This window comes from Hylaeus anthracinus, unplaced genomic scaffold (assembly GCF_026225885.1).
Source record: "Hylaeus anthracinus isolate JK02 unplaced genomic scaffold, UHH_iyHylAnth1.0_haploid 11982, whole genome shotgun sequence".
Lineage (NCBI taxonomy): Eukaryota > Metazoa > Arthropoda > Insecta > Hymenoptera > Colletidae > Hylaeus > Hylaeus anthracinus.
The window spans coordinates 115,004-135,641 of record NW_026534330.1 but is presented as its reverse complement, the minus strand read 5'-3'; the positions used below and the strand labels follow the sequence as shown (position 1 = coordinate 135,641).

The window sequence follows — 20,638 nt, the reverse complement described above, 5'->3', positions numbered from 1 at the left end:
ATCTCTTAACATATACATATATATTTATTGTACACTCTAAATTTGTTTATATAATTATCGTCATACCAATAATGATTCCGTTTTCTCAATTCATCGATAACAATCCTATGGTGTATCGTAATATTTTATTAATCGATCAACAATTATTTCATCAGAGCGTGTACTACAGCTTTCGCGTTTAATGACTTCAGGTCTGTATAAGTTTGTCCAGTACCAACGAAAACGATAGGTTGTCCGGTAATGTATGTCATAGAAATCGCTGCGCCTACCTGAAAATTATGCATCAACGATAAATATGTTAAGTATTACGAGTAATACCACCCTCTCGTTTCGTGTATTCTCTACAACAAATTATTCTTCTCAGTATCGTGTACCGGAATAGATCGTATTTTATGTACCTTATCATCGATTGTATCAAACTTAGTCAATACGATGCCATCAATGATGTGAGGATTGCTGGATTGACTATGATCAGCTAATGCTTGATTGAATTTCACTAATTGATCGACAGCTTCGTTTCCAACTAGTGCCTCGCCAACGAAAAGTACTAGATCCGGTTCGTTCACTTTTATCAACTTAGCCAACGCTCTCATCAATGGTTCGTTATCTTGCATTCTACCAGCAGTGTCTACCAACACTACATCGATTTTTGAATCCTTAGCAAACCGTATCGCTTCCATAGCTATACCAGCTGCATCTTTACCGTAACCTTTTTCGTATAATTGCACCATAGATTGATTCCCGTGCTTCTCTGGCGGATGAAGTGCATTTAAATGACGCATATGTGTCCTCAGTTGTTCAACTGCACCAGCTCTGACAGAAAACACATAGACGTTACAACCTATCCACCTTCCGTTCATTTATACTCGAATAACCACAAATAATAACAACAAACACGGTAGTTTAGCTTAGCTTGGCATACCTAAATGTATCGCACGCAGCAATAAGCACACGGAAATTGTTTTCTATCAGCCAGAAACAAATTTTCGCCAAGTTAGTCGATTTCCCTACTCCGTTTACGCCGCAAAATGTCATCACGTATGGTCTGTTATTTTTTTTCGCTTCCATTGCGTCTCGTAAAATATCGACTCGTCTTTTTGGAGAAAGTATTTGCACTAACGCGTCTGTTAACGTTGACTTTACGGTATTCGTCACGCTCTCGAATGTCCCGAGTACCTTTCCTTCGAGTTTCACGCCGACGGAATCACATAATTTCTGAGAAATGTCAGCAGCGACGTTTTTCGATATTAAATGATCCTTTAGCTTGTCTAAAACCGAGGCCATGTCTTCGTGTTTCAAGCTCTTCGCGCCAACCAGGCTCTTGAACATCGAGAACATACTACTGCTCCTTTTTTCTACTCGCGGTTTCAAAGTTTCAATTTCCTGATCGGATTCATCTTCGGATTCGGTATCAACTTCCAAGTCACGAATACCACCTTTCATTTGGCCCACTAACTAAACCAAATTTAACAAAAACAAAAACACTTTTTTTTATACCGCACAAATAATTCAATATATAGGATAGCTATTGAAAATTATAAATTTACTCTTTTATCAGCTGCAACATAATCACCGCTTTCTTCCGGCTTATCTTTCGTACGCTCTAGAGTAGCAAGATCTTTAACGGTTCCACCTAATTCCCAAACACGAGGTTTTTTCCCAGCTTTTTCGGGTTTAGGGCTTTTTCTATTGAATATAAATTACACGTTCCAATTACCGTTAATTATATGTATCTATGTATGCATATATGTATGTATTTATGTATGTATGTGTGTAATAACATATATTTATCTACTTTTTAAATAACATACTGTTTATCAACTTTCTTTTTTTGACTATTCAATTTCTGAACCAATTTCATACGGTTCGCGATTAAAGTCTCTTCATCTATTTCTCCATTCTGATTATTCGATATATCCTGCTTTGGACCCTCTTGAATTTTTGCTGAAGAGCCAAATAAAGAACAACCATCATAGACGCGATCATAGATTCATTTGAAATATTAGCGAGGGTTAATATCTAGTCGAGGAAACTATTTAAACTATTTCAAAATTAAAATCAAATAAAACAGACAGAACTCTGCTTTCCCTTAATACCGCGCGTATCGTTAATACCGTTCATTCACAAAGGTAACGTCTTATTATTCGTGCACGTAAAATTCAAAATCACTTACATTGATCGTCTTTATTAGTATCAACTCCCTTCTTCTTTTTACCTAGAAGCCAAGAATATGATTCCTATTTCCTGTTAGCGATACCCACATTGGAAAAAACATATTACTACCTAAATGGAAATTGCTTGTGATTCTATATCGCGTCAATGTAGACAAATATCCTCGGTAGCTTGATAGAAACTTGTCAGCCAGCAGAAAAAAGCAGAACAAACGATTGAAAAATTTCGTAACCGGTTGAGAACTGTATGCGTTTAAAAATTATATACGAGCTACTTTAAACGCATCTATATAAAGTGCCAATAACGATGCGCATAAAAACTAAAGACTTCTAAACTATAACTAATAAATATAGACGAGTAATAATATTATAGGCTACCCGTACAAAAGATACTTTATATAAATAAAATTTCTGCGCAACCAAACTTTAACGCTACATTTTTTTTACGTACCCTGTTTCTTATTATCTTTCTCATCCTTCCGTTCAATCATACTTGCAACAGTCTTTTTTGATTTTTGACTCTCGTCGAATGTACGCATTTGCTTGGGTAATTTAGCCTGAGTTCGTGCCCATTGCTCAGCCATAATAAGCACATTCTCGTAATTATTTTGAAAGTTAAAATTACAAAACCACTGGGACCTCTCCAATTCATTTTTAAATTTATCTCTGAATTCCAAATGAATATCGTTTAAAAATTTATCTACGTAAGATAACTGTAATATTTTCTGGTACGCGACAACAAACACTAGCTCGAATTCATTATCGAGTTTGTACTGTAAACGTAGGGAATCGTATTCAAACGTATGATTTCCTGTACGTTCCTGAAAACAAAATTGTAAAACTTTTCATTATAAAAGTATTAATTACGAACAGTTTATACATTTTATGTATAACTTGTATTTTTTGTTGCGTAGCTTGTATCTCTGATAATATTCCATATGGATAAAGTGAAATTTCAGAAAAAAAAATAAGGAATCTTGACAGGCGACTTACTTGCAATATGACACTTCGTATCAACGCATTAACGCTGGGTGCAAATATTTGCGAGGTACTTTGAAAACACCAAAGCACAATTCCACCTTTACTAAATATAGTAAATAAGTCGAGCATAATTGCACGATTTATTAGTGATAAAAAAATGTTTTAAATTCAATGGTAAGATCTAACCTACTAGTGATCATGCACTTTGATTTTTGTACACGTCAGATACTGCGTGATCCTTAGAATAAAAACTACAAGATCGGAAACCAAAAATAGGCTGATCGTAATATCATAAACTATAAGCTATAAGGCACTGAACTATAATAACAATAAGTACAGTTTCTAGTGAAACTATTACAGCTGAATTAAACATTTTCATTGCAAATTTTGTAATTTCAATGCATTAGTCGAGCCTTGATCGACATGCGACCGCAAAGGGTTAAAGCATGCGATTTATGGACACACAAATGGTATGGAGCGGACGATGGAAGATGGAACAGTATGTTGCGTAGGCGTAGGCGTAGCCGACTACCGATTACCGACTACCGCGTAGAGAACCCGGGTTCGAATCCCAGCCGTTCGCGCCAGTTTTTCAATGAATGGCTGAAAAAAATGTATCGAAAACCTGTTATTTATTTAAATGTAAGAAAAACATATAATATTGTAAATGTAAAAATTTGTATCGGCACCTAGCGGTAAACAGACTAAACTAAATTTTCGAAAGTTGTATATGCGACACTTATTATACTCCCAGTATCTCATTTTCCTTATAATTAACTTAAAATACAATTAAATAATAACCGTAAGAAATAATAAAATGGTCAACGCGTGTGCAATTATGCTAAATTTATTATTATTTTAAATATTTTATTTAATACTAGTTTTAGTACTAGTGGCGCCATCGGTAGTAAAATGCCCAAGTTTGTAGTACAAATAGTAGTTCCCACTGTTACCACTAGATGGCGCCACTAACTACAAGTCTATAATTATTGCTGCATTAAATAACTATTCATAAAAATGATAAATTTTAGTGTTATTATAAAGCATCGAATCGTATTATTTATACATTTATGTTAAATAAAAAAATTGATCGTCAGTGATGCTATCTTACAGAAACAGTGGGAACTATTTTCACTAAAAACTTGCGCGTTTTGTCACCGATGGCGCCACTGGTATCAAGACCAGTATTAAATAAAATATTTAAATAAAAATGATAAATTTCACATAATCACACATGCGCCGACCATTTTAACATTTCCTACACTTATTATTTAAGTTTATTTTAAGTTAATTCTAAGGAAAATGAAATATTTGGAGTATAATAAATGTCGAGTATACATTCGAAAATTTAGTTCGGCCTATTTACCGCTAGACGGCGACACAATTTGTTTTATTTATTTGTTTTATAGTTCATAGAGTTACTTTTTTTTTGTTCCTATTTCACTTATCGTGTACATTACCTTTTTACATAACATCTTTCTCCTCGTTATCGTAATTTTTCATTACTTTTTATTTTTGTGCCACAGACTTTCGATACATTTTATTCAATTTTATTAGCCATACCTTGAAAAACTGAGTCGGACGACCGGTATTACGATACCATTTCTGTCCGTTAATCGTTTTTCATCCATTTGATTAGTGATGGTCTGATGATAGCGGTGTCTCTTATATTACACATGAAACAAAGAGACCCAAGTGTATTAAGTCGCCTTGTAGAAGAGATTTTTTTATATTTATTTGTTTCTCTAGATTACGTTTAATAAATAGTGGTCATCGGTATGAAATGTTGTATAATTTTTTTACATTTTATTCTTTATTTCATTCGTACAATGGTTATTTCTTTAAACTTAATAATGCATATTTCTTTATTCTCAGTGATAAAACTGTCGGTAGGCAGTGTATAACTATCATGTACACTTATGTTATAGGTCTATCTTATATATAATGCATGAATTACATATAAAAATGTGCAATGAAAACAATTTCATTACAGTTATATTATATACAGTAATTTACAAAAGCTGAAACGACTTTATGCTGATTTTTCTAAATGATTTTTATCTAAGGCTGTATTAAATTCATCATTCGAAGAATGCGAAAGTTGCAGACATCTTCCTTTTTCGCTTCTTTGTTAGATTCACTCAAATAAAACAGAACTATCATTACGATAGCGAGAAAAACCTGCAATAACAATGATTATATAAGACTAGATTTGTTACCTAATTAACCTTGTACAGAAACTAAATTTGTAATATGTACTTTAATATTGAAAACGTTAAATTAAGTTAAATTATACATACTTTGTACGTGTTAAGGCGCTTCCTCCTTTTGTTGGATCCATCATACGATCCCAATTTGTGTGACCAACTACAAACCCCACAGCACGCATTTTTTCTTGTTCTTTACGTTCTTCTAAATCTGCCCAACGTACCTATTGAATTGAATTGAATTGAATTGAATTGAATTGAATTGAATTGAATTGAATTGAATTGAATTGTATAAATGTTACATTAATAAGTTCAAGTTATATTATCCTCCATACCGCTGACAAATTGAAAGTGTACTTACACGTTTTTTACCAGAAGTATCTTCCATATTATAATAGTCGGGAACTTGAAGAAAATCTTTCATGGTTTGTACTTTTCCTTCGTTCTTCTTTCTTGCAAGCCCATCCAAACGATCTGCATTTTACATTTACATAAAGTAAATCAACGCTAAAGAAAAAATATCTTATACAATACACGACGACTAACCTAATTTATCTTCTGCTTCCATGCGTTCCCATTTGCTTACTCCCTAAAAAGAAAGAAATTAAATAGAAATTATTTATGTCTTTATTCAATAACATCTATTCGATCACCTTTAAAGTAATTCATATCGTTTACGCTATTCCCTAAAAATTGAAACTTACAACGATATCTTGGCCATCATCCTGACTGTCTTGACTATCTTCATTTTGTTGAGAGGGCTTGTCCTGTGTTTCTTCGCTGTCTTCCATATGAACCTATTGTAAAAACGTACAATTGCTATTCCACAAATGTATGCAAAATATGCATGGTACGAGGTAGAAAGGTGAACTTGAAAAACATACCTCTGCTATCGCCTGATCTTGTAACATTGAGTTAACATCCAATTTTTGGTGGTAACTTGGCGTGGGCTCAAAGTAATCTATAATTCTGTTTATCTCGTCTTCTGTGCGATTATGAATGTTTCTTTTTAAACAGATTTGTAAATCCATTTCCATTTCGCACACATAAACCTATAAATTGAATGCTTATGTAAAATAGTGATTTAAAAAAAAAGATTGTTCCTTGTTTTCATTGTAATAAAACTTACTTTGAAACCTTTGGTTTTAGCGAAACTCCACATTTCTTCGTAATCGGATATTTTTTCATTAATGCAATCGAGTATTATAAAGTTAAAGAAACCATCGGTGATATTCTTTTTGAAGGCTTTCACGAGCGATGTTACATAACTCTGCTCCATTGCTTCTTCATATTCATAGATCATTTCCTATAAAGTACAATTAAGTAAAATAAATTGCGTTAAAATATATTTAAATAAGATAATAATTCGTACTACCTCGGAGTCATTCGAAACTCATTATTACTCTATAGCGTGGCATACCTTAACTGTAACTTTCTTCCCATTGTCGTCCATAGATTCTATTTCTTTTTCGGCCAAAAAATAATCATCGAGACTTAAAATTCTTGGTGCGGAGCCTCCTTGCTCAACTTCTTTATCCTAGAGAAAATGTGAGAATATACGTCTAGAACTATATTCAAATAAATAGATGAATTATAATAGTCCAGAAAATATCGTTTTACTTTAATCAGTTTTGCAACAAATGATTTCCCACTGCCTGGGGGACCTCTTAAAATTATGGCTATTTTTGGTGGTCTGTTCTGACGACCCGGAGCACACAACAAGTCATCCACCATTGTAGAATTTGGTGTTTTCGGAAGTTCCAAAGTTTTTGGTGTTGACTCGGCCACATTCTGTTGTATATCTGTAACACTAAACCACGTGATTTTAATTTACTACGAGATCTTTGAGAGACAATCAAACTTTCGAGTTTATAAATGCACCAGTGAATAAAATATGACAATCCTTTTAGTACAACATAAAATAAAGAAAATTACCAATGAAATATAAATGATCACGAGTACGTAACAATCGAGATATATATATATATATAATTTATATATTCAAATTTGAACATTTATCCAATACTTGAAATATCTCTGCTAGCAGGTTCATAAGCAGAGTTCTTGCACAAACCTATGTCAAAGGTTGTACAGTATATTAAATATGAGAGTAAATAGAAATGCTGTTTAAATTATAAAAGATAGCAATAGCAATATAAAAAACCTGTAAATATGGTACACATTCTTCTATCACCCATGGCGGAGGTGAAAGAAACTGTAGAAACCATGTTGACACATAATAATACAAACACATAAAAATAAAATATGTTTGCTTTTCGTTGTTGTATGCTTAGTTGATTTTCAAACATTGTCGGTATATTTGATGCGGGAGAGAGAACATACATAAAATTTTGTTTAATAAATATCAACTTTCAAATCATCTAAAAATGCCCAAAATGTCATAAATTTCTAAAACTAGTTGTTAACTGTACTAGTCGTACATATTTAACATATATTTTAATCGTTATAAAACATGTGAAGATATCAAATTTTTCAATGTTGTTTTTTAAGTATACAATTCGATACTAATCAATACATTGACGCAAATAATATCAACACACAACACAGGATATCCCGCTTTAATTTCATCACGTCGCGACGTTATCACCGAATTTAATAGTTTAAAAAAAAATATCTCGTATCAAAGTTAGTTAGTTTCAAGAGGGGCATGTTTTAGCTAATGCATGTCCCTCGCGAAACAAACCAAGTTTCATCTGAAATATTACTTTAAACAATTACTAGATTCGGAGATAAACGTGAAAGATTAAAATTGGAGAGCCTGTGTACATGTATAAATACGATGTACATATATCGCAACTAATGAAAACCATTGGTTTTCACAAAAGTTTTGTATGCGCCAACAATATCAACACAATACATTTGTGCGGTTCAGCAGTTGAAGGGATAGCACCAACTCGCATACGCAAGTCTTCATATTTTATGCAAAATGAAATATGTCCATTTCAAATAATTTATACATTGTACACCCATTGGTATAACAATTCATAGTGTGAGTTTGTTTAAGAACACAAAAGTTGTAAATGCGTTTATTTTACAGTTTTTCAACGACTAAAACATTTAAACCGCATTTAATAATTAATACAACATACCTGGTATCCGACGGCTTTGTCTCTACGACGTTCTTGTTCGAGTTTTCTTGCCACTTAATATTTCCCTTCGATCTAAAGAAAGATATATTTTCAAACTAGTTTCGTTTAAATATTAATATAATTCATGATAACTTGTGTGTATATAAATGTATAAATTAAATATTCACTATTACTGTACCTCTCTTCATCTTTGTCATTCTCTTTAGTCGTTTCCTTTTGCGAAGTTTCACACCTTTCCCGGATTCGTTCTACAGTTTTAGAAAACGTCAACAAATGTAAAACTACTCGTACAATAGAATAATTAAATTAACCGTATACGCATTTTACGAGCGTAATGTTACACGTGTCCGTATTAAATTTGAAAAGTTTTCTTTAATAATAAATTGACTATAAATACAAAAATTACCTTTATTCGTGTTTATATCGTGTCGATTATTTTGATGATCTTTATTAAGAGGAGGCATACGATCTTGAAACAATCTACCTTCGCATTCTTTTCCTTTGTACTCCTCTTTCTGTCTATATTCTCGTTCGGGTTTCTTATTATTAATAAATTCCTCGCTGTCTCTTCTGTGACTGTAACCTCTAGATCGCGTAGAATCCGTTTCTCTCGAATAATGTTCGTATCTCCTCATTTTCTCTGTATAGTCCTTCAAATTTTGTTCATTTTCTTCCCAATTTCTAAAATCTTTCTTCGGATATAGCTCGCGATCTGGTACTAGTGGTTTCAAATTACCATGGCCATAATCGAAGCATTGCATAGGAGTTAGATGATCTTGAATCGATGAACGAGAAGTATGAGCATAATCGACCACTTTAACAGGTATATGTTCAATGAATTTCTTATCAGCGGTGGCACCACCGTGATTGTAATTGAATTGCTTTTCAATGCAAAACTCTTTAACACCTGGACAAATAACTTGAGATTGTCGGTTATCGATCGATCGTTTCATTTGCATATTAGGACCATCGAACTTTCCATAATTACATGCCAACGACGATTCTCCGTAGATAGTTTTACAATCTGTCACAGTCGAATCAGTCGTACTCTTTTCGGAACTTTGATCGGCTACGATATCGGCTTTACTCGAATTTAGAGGAGACCGGCGTAATAATTCTATATTGCTCGGCGTGCTTGGATTAAATGTTTCATTCTGAGCATGGAATGGTTTCTCACCGTAACCAAAATCTTTACCAGATCTTTGATCGATATCGCCGAAACTATTTTTCGAATATGGTTGGTTTGAATTAAACTGGCTTTGCTGCGTATTTTGTTCAATCTGCATTTGGTCGTTAGTTTGAAACGTTCGTCCATCGCCGCGAATCTCGCAACTACCGTTTTCGGAATTTGTCTCTCTGCTTTTCGGACACAAACTATAATTAATTTCTCCCTTGGATCGAAACGTTCCTATTTCTCGAATATCAAACGATCTATCGGTAGGATCTCGAGACGCAAACGAACCAGCAGCTCGTGTTCCGCCGAAGCATGCGTCGCTCGAACCTTGAGATCCGAAACTTCCTTCACCAGTAATATCACATTGTTTCTCGTTGAATCTATTGGAAAATTGCCCGTCGTTTGTACCTTTCAAGCTACTCGAATTTCGTTGATAAGCTGCCTCGTTGCGTCGCAATCCGAAAAATCGATCGTTGGCTCCGGCGAATTTTAACTGAGCTTCGTTAGATGGTCTAACAACAAATTGCGTGTCGTTAGGACCTCGATTATCGAAAGGTTGGTCACATGCCCTACCAACGCCAAATTGTCTGTTGTTAGATCCTTGAGTTCCAAACTGGCCATCGTTAAGTCTTCTTTGAGCAAACTGCCCGTCGAACGTGGAAGGAAAGTGGTCGACGTTACAACTTCTCGGACCAAACTGTCCGACGGTATTTGGGCCTGCTCGTATTCCAAACTGACTGTCGATGGGACCTCTACTGGCAAATACTCCGTCGTTGGTATTTTTTGGACGACACGGTAACGGTACGTCGTTAGTTCCTCTTGGACCAAACTGTGATTCATTCGCACGTCTCGGAGTAAATTGTGCCCTCGTTACGGCAAACTGTCCGTCGATGGGTCTTCGTAAACCAATCGACTGTCCATCGGTCGATCCTTGTAGATCCAACTGACTATCGGTAGATCTTCGAGGTCCTAACTGTCCATCGGTTGAAACGCAAGCTCCCGATGGATACGATTGATTGGCATCGGAACAATTGAATAAAATTAAACCTCTAGGTTCGAATACGGAAAACCTGCTATCATTGGAACATCTAGGGCCAAAGAAAGATGTACTTGGTTTAAATTGCATTCCTCTCGAAATAAACAGATTATCAAGGGAACTATTATCTCTGGGATCAGGGCATTCTTGAGCGTTAACGAAGGATTTCACGGAAGACGACTCTTTTCCATCGTACGATGGATCAGTGGATGGTTCGTTAGCGTCTGTGGAAACAAGAGCCAAATTTGGAAATTCCGGAGGTGGCTCCATGTTTAAATCTTCCGGTTTTGGATCATTTTCTCCCATAAACGGTAACACATCAATTTTCTTGTTAATATCGGTACAATCGTTGTTGGCTAAATCTTGTTTTCGTTCCGTTGCTTCATTCATATCCTGTTCCGATATAGCGTTACAATTTCCAGATGGATTTTCGTTCTCCTTGGCATTATTACCATTCTTTCGCGCTAAATTATCTTCGGGAAATTGCGTTTCTATCCAGCTCGATGTTTCCAATAATGCTACCTTGTTTTGCACTGGATAATTTTCTGAACGATCTCTTCGCGAACTATCGATATTTTGTTCGTTTGAGTTTAGACTCGTTACTTCTGTTTGTTCTACTGTCATGTCAGCAGATTCGTCTTTATTCTCTTTACGAATATCTTTATCAATCCCAACATTCATTATTTCTGATCTCAATTCGGTATTCGCACAGTTTTGTACTTGCTGCGGACTAGAATTAGAATTAGAATTAGAAGTACAAGTAGAAGTAGTAGTAGTAGTAGTAGTAGTAGTAGTAGTAGTAGTAGTAGTAGTAGTAGTAGTAATAGTAGTAGCAGTAGTAGTAACAGTAGCAGTAGCAGTAGCAGTAGCAGTAGTAGTAGTAGTAGTAGTAGGCCCTGGAAATGAAACTGTTGGCCCATCCCGTAAATCGAATGAATTGTTACGTCCAATTCCTGTGGGACATCGCGGGCCAAATTCCAAATTTCCTTGAGCTTTCAAGTCACCACCAGCCATTCGAAAATTACCAAAACCACCGCCAGCTCCTGGTCCGAAACTAGAAGATACGCGCGGCGGGCCAAAATTATTATTCCCAATAGAACTTTTCATAAATGGAGAATCGCCAGTGATTTTTTTAAAGCTTTCACTTAACGAACCGATGCTAATGCTTTGATCGGAATCAAGAAAACTTGGTTTAAAAACATCTAACGCAGCTCTGCGTTTCTCCATAAGTTTTTTCAATTCTGGTGCTAGTTTATCCGGTGGTTCGAATTGATTATTTCTATTAAAACATCGAGAAGTATTTGGAAAGATATTGCGTCCACCATCTCCCATGTCTTTTTGATCGAAACGATCTAAACTATTTCTGTTAAATCTATCGCATTTTTCTGTTAAGTCTATTCCATATGGATCGATATTTGTACCAAGAAATCTGTTATCATTATTTGGTCCGAAACGGTCGGTAATCGACTCAGTTCCTGATCCCATTCTATCAATTCCTGGCCCAAATCGATCATTCCCAGATCCAAATCTATAGCTATCAGTTCTGAAACGATCATTACCAAGTTCAGCTCGATCGTTTCCTGAACCGAAACGATCATTTCCAGATCCAAATCTGTCATTTGTCGAACCAAATCGATTATTTCCTGGTCCAAAACCATCACTTCCAAGAGGATATCTATCGTTGGTGAAATTTATCTTCTGTTGACCGAATTGTTGACTATTACTTCCTTGTTCTTTATAATTTCGATCGTCTCTTCTAAATTGCTCCGATAAAGTTTCCGATACTCGTTCATCGTTTAATTGATTGTTGTAGTTATCGTTTCGTTGACCAAATAAATCATTCGGTCGGAACTGATCGTGTGGCGTGCCATCTTTTTGTCGATTAGATTCATTAATACCAAGGTTACTTGGATGATTATGGCCACCGCCGTCACCACCACCACCACCACCACCCATTGTGCCAGTTTTATTTAAACGATCGTTACGCGGAAAATGTCCGTCAGGACCGGGTCCATTGTTCGAACTAAATGAAGGAGGAGGAGGAGGAGGAGGAGGAGGTGGTGGTGGAGGAGGAGGAGGAGGAGGTCTTCCGTGCACATTCGATGAAACCTGCGGTCGAACATTTGTATTTTGTCGTATATCGTTACCAGCAAAACCCGGCGGTGGCTGGGAGAAATTTGGAACATTTGAAAAGTTTGGCGGTGGTTGTGTAAAATTTGGCGGTGGCATTTGCGTCGATGGTGCGCCAAAAGATGGCGGAGGCACACCAGTTATAGACTGAAAGTTACGGAAACTCGACATATTTACTCCTGCGTTATACTGTGGCGTCCATTGTTGAGAATTCCAAAATGACGAAGAATTCATTACGTTAGAAGACATCATATTCATATTCATATTCATATTCACTGGTAACTGGGCTGTTGTCGATTGTGGTGTAACTTGACAAGAGGATGTTATTGTCGTTGTTTGAACATTGGTTGCCGTAGTTTCTGTTGCTGGTGGTGGCGGCGGTGGCGGTGGAGGTACACTGCTATTTTGTTTTCCAGTTAAACCAAGGGTTTTTCCAATGCCTAACAAATTGTTGATCAATCCCTGGTTTTCTGTACTCGACAAAATATTCATTATTTTATCATCACCAGGTAACTGTTTATTTTTCTCAACTTCTGTCTTAGTGGCTGCCTGTTTTTGCTGTTCACGTTTTCTACGCATCTGTTCGCGTCGTTCGATAAGCTTCTCCCGCCAGGATGTCCACTTTGCTTCATACTGTTTGTACTGGGTCTGCAATTATAATAAAAATTATATGCCATTTTAGTCGAATTCTACCTAGTAGACTAGGTAATTTACTTATACCATTTTAATTAATGCATTACCCGTTTTTCTTTATCGATGCATCAAAGTAATAGCAATCGTAACGTTACTTACCTTATCTGGGTGATTAGCATTTTGCTCTTTCCACTTGTTAAATTGCTCCTCCCACTGTTTAAATTGAGCATCGAATGTTTTCTCAGCCTCTGTTAATTCTTCATCTTCAACTTTTAATCTTTTAGCACTATTACATTCACTAACGCTGCTACTACCGCGTTTACCGGTTAATATATTTTCTTTGATATTATTACTGTTTTCAGGAGGTAGCGGTGGCTGATTCGGTGGTAAAGGAGGATTTTGAGGACAATTCTGTGCATTAGCTTGCACTGTGATATTTGCATTTTGTTTAACAGGAAATAATGGAAGATTGTTTTGATGTGGTGGAGGCATGTTTGTAAATTGATATGTGTTTGGAGGTAATGGCGGTTTTGTGTCTTCCTTTGGAAGAGGTGGTGGAGGTTGTACAGTTGGTAATTGTGACACCTGATTGGCTAGGTTCATATTCTGCACCGATATATGCTTCATCGTTTCTTGATACTGAAACAAAATTTAATCAACAATCATTGAATAAACGCCGATCAGTGTAATGTTTAATGTGATTGAAAACAAATAAATTATTTTCTATATTTCATTCATTTTTCATTCAAACCAAAACTGTACTTGAAAGTTTTACTATAAACACATCAGGACTCTAAACATTCGGCCACATTTCTCGCGATAATAATATTTCGATATACTTTAATTCAAGTCATTTAATAAGGCGAATGGCAATCCCATATACCTTCTCTCCGTATTGAGCTTGCCATTGCTGATATTGTTGTTGCCATTGCTGCCACTGGGCCCAGTTTTGTTGTTGAGCTGCAGCCCATTGTTCTGAAGTATATCCACTGGGTGCCTAATAAAAAGAAATGATAACTTTATTATTATTCATTATAATATAATTATAATACAATTGCTCTGCTCTTGGCACCTAAATAAATTAACACATTCTGCTATAAACCTGTTCGATACAGAAATCTCTTGCATTCGCAACATTTCCAACATTAATATAGTTACACCAAATGTATGAAATAGCCATCCAAATTTTTAATAATTGATATAACACTCGATAACTTTCATTAAAAACTTAATTATTCGGAACTGGAGCTATATAATATGTGAATAGATTTTTAATTTTAATGCGATACTCACCGGTTGACTATAATACTGCATGTATGCTTGCATCATAGCCATGGGATCTGCTCCTGGTGCAGCGTAACCAACTGGTGGTTGTGGCATTGGAGTGGCAACAGCACCAGCTGACAATTGCCATTGGTTCCAATTTTGCATTTTTAAACCCTCTCTCTAGCAAATGGTTTGCTAGCGCATTCCAAACTGTTTTATCATATAATAGAAGACAAAAGTCACATGCTTACAAAAGTTAGCTATAGTATATGATTTTAAAAAGGACATAATAAATGCCAATAGTTTTTTTGTGACTAGAGACATATGGAAGATTCAAAGATCAACTTTATTTTCTTAAATGAAATTTGAAACTTTTTTTTATAGCAGTATTCATAGAGTTTACAACAAATTTTAAAAAAAGAAAGTATTAAGGGGTATCTATCAAAAAAATTAACAATTTCTGAGGTATTCAGCTACAAAAGCATCGTTGAACAATGCTTTGTTTACATCCAGTTAGATTCAACGTACGTGTGATATAATAATTTGCAAATCACAGTTATACTGTTTTAATAGTCGAATAATGCCGAAATGACCCATAATATTTGTATCTTTAAAATTTGTTGTTCTATCGAACTCTCGCATAAAAAACATTTAAATATTTAATTTAAAAGTACAAAGTCGATCTATAAATCTCCTCTATACTTTCATTGGCAAAAAAACCATTGTGTATATATTACATCTTCTCTCAAAGCTATACAACTTTAGCATCATGATCTGTATATTCTAGGACACGCTATATATTACCTGAAAGCCTACGCAAAACAATATGTGATATAAATATGAATAATTGTTATACGATAACAATTATTAAAATATATAAAAATAACAAAATATAAGACACACTATGTAATCGTGTAGTATATTCGTCAAAGGTTGTAACAATACAACGATAGATGTACAACAAGCTACATATTGTAATACACCTTTTGTATAATCTTAATTGCATTGGAATATATGTACAAGTGGTGCACAAAACTTGTGCTATTAAACGTGCGTTGTTAACATATTCAAAAAGGATGTTCAATGCATCAAAAGCCAAGCTGGGTCGAGTAAAATGCATCGCATTGATGAATGTACGATATGAAAATGACAGACAAGTACAAAGTACATTTATTTTTCTTGCATATTTTAAAAATATCAAAGACATAAAATGCACGTCGATTAAATATCAACAATTCATTGATACAAATTCAAAAATATGCTATGACAAGTAGCTCTACGCAATCGTCATAATTTTTAGCGAAAAATTAAATTCCATTTATTTATCACCAATATAATATAATAAAATATAATACAATAAGCGCAATAGAATTTTTATAGGTTTCTTGTATCGATATAAACAGCATTTGTACTGTTCGTACATGTAATATAAATCGCGCACCGCGAACAATTCATATTTAAATATATGATATATGATCTTCCGAGTCCTTAGAAAAGTGTACAAGGATAAAGGATGTAATTGTAAATACATGAAATTAGAAAGTAATACTCACAGCTGGATAAATTCAGAAAGCAGGTGGAACTTTTGATGTAGAATTCACGAAAACCGTACTTGCTTAAACAATTACTAATGAAAATTGGCACATTAACATTAACATTAACATCGATGGTTGAAACTAGTGAAACTGATATAAATGGCGGCCAGGCGGCAGACGGCTGACGACGATCAGAACAGATCGGAATGGATCAGAAGACCAGGGTGAACCAGGCTGGCCATACTCGAAATTGCTCGCAATGCTCACAATCAATTCAGATGGAAAATACTAACAGTAAATATCTTGAAGATAGATAGCCAGCACCAGGTGGCGCATGAATCAGGGATCAGGGTCGAATCATTGGCTTGGCGCCTGTCTAGATGTTTATATGTCTTATATCATTGGCATTGCAGATTGCATACAACGATCATACAACACAAGTACAACTAATCTATATACTAACAAAATTGTCTTTGCTAACAATGATTTGATTCTTTGTTACAATGTCGAAGGCAAAAGTATCCGCGGAATGGAGAAAGCGCGTAAAGTCCGAATACATGCGTCTACGACAAATGAAACGCTATAAACGGGCAGACGAGGTCAAGATAGCTTGGAATCAGAATCGTAAGGTTATGTCTGGTCGGTATCTCTTCTTTTCGTAATTGAAACAAAACTTTTTACTTGACTCATTTTCTATCGTTTGATCAGTTAAAGTTACGAACATGTTGCTTGTTTTCTTACAATGCTGCTGTTCTCTTTCGTATAAATTTATAGCACTATGCCCATAGTTTACAAACACATCCAGAAACAAGAAATCTAATTATGCATAATTTATGATTGAACTGTACGATTAGAGCTGTTAACGGTTGAACAAAAACGATGGACGGATGGAAAGGCGATGTGGCTGGCTATGCAAGATATTCCACCTCATGTTTCTTGCATGAAAAAAGCGGAAGTTACTAGCTCTGATGGAGATATACAAACATGTCCTGTCAAAATCATTAACGCTGTCACTCCGATACCAACCATGTACACCTGGGCACCTATACAGCAAAATTTTATGGTCGAAGATGAGACAGTGCTACACAATATACCTTATATGGGGGATGAAATTTTAGATCAGGATGGTACATTTATCGAAGAGTTAATAAAAAATTACGATGGAAAAGTATGAAGTCAAATTATACGTTATAATTTTGTTATAAAATGCCATAGTGTAGAATGTGAAGCTTTATAAATTATAGGTTCATGGAGACCGAGAATCTGGTTTTATGGATGATTCCATATTTGTGGATCTGGTAAATGCTTTAACGCAATACGAAAAAGAAGATAAGGAAAGAGAACAAACGAAAAAAGGAAAGGATAAGGAAGAGGACAAAGATAAGAAGGATAACAATATTAAAACAGAGGTCAAAATGGAAAAGTTATTAGAAGATGTTAAAATGCATGGGAAACCATTTCCATCTATGCATATATTCAATGTAAGTTAATAATCACACAATCATTTTGTTTTGTTTGCTCTGATTTGTCACGTTACCATTTTAATTTAAGGCGATATCCAGTATGTTCCCTGACAAAGGCAGACCAGAAGAATTAAAGGAAAAATACATAGAATTAACGGAAAGATCAGATCCGAATATCCTGCCACCAGAGTGTACGCCAAATATCGACGGAGTAAACGCTAAGAGCGTACCGAGGGAACAAACTATGCATTCTTTTCACACACTTTTTTGCAGAAGGTGCTTCAAATATGACTGCTTTCTCCACCGTGAGTATAATAACACCGAGTAAGTTTTGCTCTTTTCGCGACTCGCATATCTTCGCCTACCTTGCTTCTAAGCACTATACAAGGTATAGCGTTACGGCCGTACACGCTGGATTCCCGTTGTAAATGGAACACTTATTAATCGCAATAATCTATGATTCTTGATTTATCGTAGCAGCCAGGGGATCATCGCCGCAAGGTAAAGAACAACATTGCGCACAAACGACCGTGTTTGAGCAATTGATTCTCTCTCTCTCTCTCTTTTTTTATTTTTTTTTTTTTTTAATTTTGTTTAGCACAAAGGCATCATCAAGGATTCGTCTGCAAATTGAATTTTATTCGTCATTTATTGTCCGTCTACTACCTACGTTTACCTCGTTCATTTATTTATTTATTTATTTATTTACTTACATTGTGAAATATATTTACGCTAAATTTACTACGTTACTTATAGGTCTTCAAGTCTGTCATCCGGGACCGAATCTGCAAAAACGGAAGGGACCCGATTTGAAACCATTTTCTGAACCGTGTGGAACGGAATGTTACATGCACTTGGTATATAAGAGAAAAACAAACAAAGATCTCTCTAGATGAAGATGCAAACGTAGGACGCTTGTAATACTAATAACACATAAATACCTTTTCTTTTGTAGGAAGGAATGAAGGAGAAACTTGCAGCGCAAGCAGCTGATGTAAAAGACGAGGAAAGTGACGAAAAACGCGGAGGTCCTAGAAAAGTACGGAAGCAAGCGAGTGTAGATTCTGGGAATGAAGCGAGTAGCGAAGATAGCAATGATAGCAACAAGTATAGTCAGGGGGGTGGTTGTCAAGGTAAAACGATTGACTGTTATAAAAAAGAAAGTCGCTTTTCATTGTACTCTCGACACAAATTGTTAGCTATTCAATGGACAGTTTTGTCTGTCTAAAAACGTGTCTGTGAAATGTATCAAGTACCATATAACTTGCTGATAGGATTAATATATGTATGTGTATAGACCCTGATTAACTAGTAGCATGTTGCATTAGATTTCAAACAGAATGTCAATAAAGAAACAAAGCCAGAAGAGTCAATGGAAGATCAAACACAACCGGAAAATCAAGTGCCGTTCATGCTGCTGGGTCTCGATAAACGTATAAAAACAGAAAACGAACTTTCGTGGACTGGTTCAGAGCAAAGCTTGTTTCGAGCTCTTCACAAAGCCTTTCCCGGCAATCCATGTGCATTAGCACAAATAATGTTGACGAAAACTTGTCAAGAAGTTTATCAGTTTGCACAAAAAGAAGCTTCGGATATTCCTGCGATCGAAAATTTAAAGGACTTTACTCCGCCGCGAAAGAAAAAAAAGAAACATCGGCTTTGGTCGATGCATTGCAGGAAGATACAACTGAAGAAAGACTCTGGTAATAGGATATATGCTTAAAATAAGTAACGTGTTATTTAATCGTTGTTTAGTTAGATTTTAATGTATAAATTATCGATGTTTTCTTTCGAAAGGTGCTAATCATGTCCATAATTTTGCACCATGCGACCATCCAGGAAGACAATGCGATAACTCGTGTCCATGTATACAGGCTCAGAATTTCTGTGAAAAGTTTTGTCAATGCAGCAGCGAATGCCAAAATCGATTCCCGGGATGCAGGTGTAAAGCTCAATGTAACACGAAACAATGTCCGTGTTATCTAGCCGTAAGGGAATGCGATCCAGATCTTTGCCAGACGTGCGGTGCAGATCAGTTTCACATTACCAAAATATCCTGCAAGAATGTTAGCGTTCAACGTGGTCTTCGTACGTGACACATCTACATTTTCTTCTTCTTTTTTCCCATTGCCCTTTAGCTCATCTATTTATCAATTATAAATAAACTATATTTCAGATAAACATCTTTTAATGGCACCATCCGACGTGGCTGGTTGGGGAATATTTCTTAAAGAATCCGCAGGAAAGAACGAGTTTATCTCGGAATATTGCGGTGAAATTATAAGTCAAGACGAAGCTGATAGAAGGGGCAAAGTATACGATAAATATATGTGCAGTTTTCTCTTCAATCTTAACAATGGTAAGAATATCGTAAAATAATGGTCGGTTTAATCTTACAATTAAACTTACGTACGAATGTACGATTGAGTATGAATTTTAACTTTCAGACTTTGTTGTGGACGCTACAAGAAAGGGAAATAAAATTAGATTCGCAAATCATTCGATAAATCCTAATTGTTATGCAAAAGTGATGATGGTAAACGGTGATCATAGAATTGGTATTTTTGCCAAAAGAGCTATTCAACCTGGCGAAGAATTATTTTTCGATTACAGGTATAGTAAATTACCTTTTTAATTGGTATTGCTTGTGCATAAAAGATTCATTTTTCTTTACAGATACGGACCAACGGAACAATTAAAATTCGTGGGTATAGAACGTGAGATGGAATTTTTGTAATGTATACAAGACTTGATACCGAACATCGATGATAATGTAACGTTATAAAAGATGTATAAATGTGTAAGAATATTGTACAAATCGAACACGTACATATGTACTTGTCATATTGGATGTCTGGCGTGCTGGAAATTCGTTCAATTAATTTCACATTTTACGTGTAAGGCTCGTTCAAAAATTAACCACTGATTGGCA

General features: G+C 35.3%; 3 protein-coding genes across 7 annotated transcripts; 1 reads left to right on the top strand and 2 right to left on the bottom strand.

Annotated features, from left to right (window-relative positions):
* Positions 1-108: 108 nt before the first annotated feature.
* LOC128886504 (signal recognition particle receptor subunit alpha homolog) lies at positions 109-3,395 on the bottom strand. Its single transcript, XM_054141452.1, has 8 exons — positions 3,165-3,395; positions 2,623-2,992; positions 2,174-2,215; positions 1,812-1,944; positions 1,548-1,686; positions 923-1,455; positions 399-813; positions 109-269 (listed from the first exon to the last, which is right to left on the bottom strand). The coding sequence occupies exons 1-8, from the start codon at positions 3,279-3,281 to the stop codon at positions 144-146; spliced, it is 1,875 nt and encodes a 624-aa protein (XP_053997427.1). The 5' UTR covers positions 3,282-3,395; the 3' UTR covers positions 109-143.
* Positions 3,396-4,511: 1,116 nt separating this feature from the next.
* LOC128886257 (uncharacterized) lies at positions 4,512-16,483 on the bottom strand. 2 transcript variants are annotated; one of them, XM_054140959.1, is made up of 16 exons: positions 16,262-16,483; positions 14,736-14,918; positions 14,326-14,439; positions 13,602-14,081; positions 8,876-13,457; positions 8,648-8,717; positions 8,470-8,541; positions 6,980-7,169; positions 6,780-6,896; positions 6,489-6,665; positions 6,244-6,411; positions 6,064-6,156; positions 5,906-5,948; positions 5,721-5,833; positions 5,453-5,583; positions 4,512-5,333 (listed from the first exon to the last, which is right to left on the bottom strand). In XM_054140959.1, exons 2-16 carry the CDS (start codon positions 14,871-14,873, stop codon positions 5,315-5,317), a joined length of 6,507 nt encoding a protein of 2,168 aa, XP_053996934.1. In that variant the 5' UTR covers positions 14,874-14,918; positions 16,262-16,483; the 3' UTR covers positions 4,512-5,314. The 2 variants fall into 2 exon arrangements, with proteins under 2 accessions (XP_053996934.1, XP_053996935.1); XM_054140960.1 differs by having other exon boundaries at positions 14,736-14,903.
* Positions 16,484-16,656: 173 nt separating this feature from the next.
* Positions 16,657-20,543, top strand: LOC128886259 (histone-lysine N-methyltransferase E(z)). 4 transcript variants are annotated; one of them, XM_054140967.1, is made up of 12 exons: positions 16,657-16,882; positions 17,098-17,411; positions 17,488-17,724; positions 17,795-18,011; positions 18,187-18,207; positions 18,463-18,563; positions 18,662-18,839; positions 19,035-19,409; positions 19,504-19,794; positions 19,883-20,065; positions 20,154-20,319; positions 20,383-20,543. In XM_054140967.1, the coding sequence occupies exons 1-12, from the start codon at positions 16,747-16,749 to the stop codon at positions 20,441-20,443; spliced, it is 2,280 nt and encodes a 759-aa protein (XP_053996942.1). In that variant the 5' UTR covers positions 16,657-16,746; the 3' UTR covers positions 20,444-20,543. The 4 variants fall into 4 exon arrangements, with proteins under 4 accessions (XP_053996942.1, XP_053996941.1, XP_053996943.1 ...); XM_054140966.1 differs by having other exon boundaries at positions 18,184-18,207; XM_054140968.1 differs by lacking the exon at positions 18,187-18,207.
* The last annotated feature ends 95 nt before the right edge of the window (positions 20,544-20,638 follow it).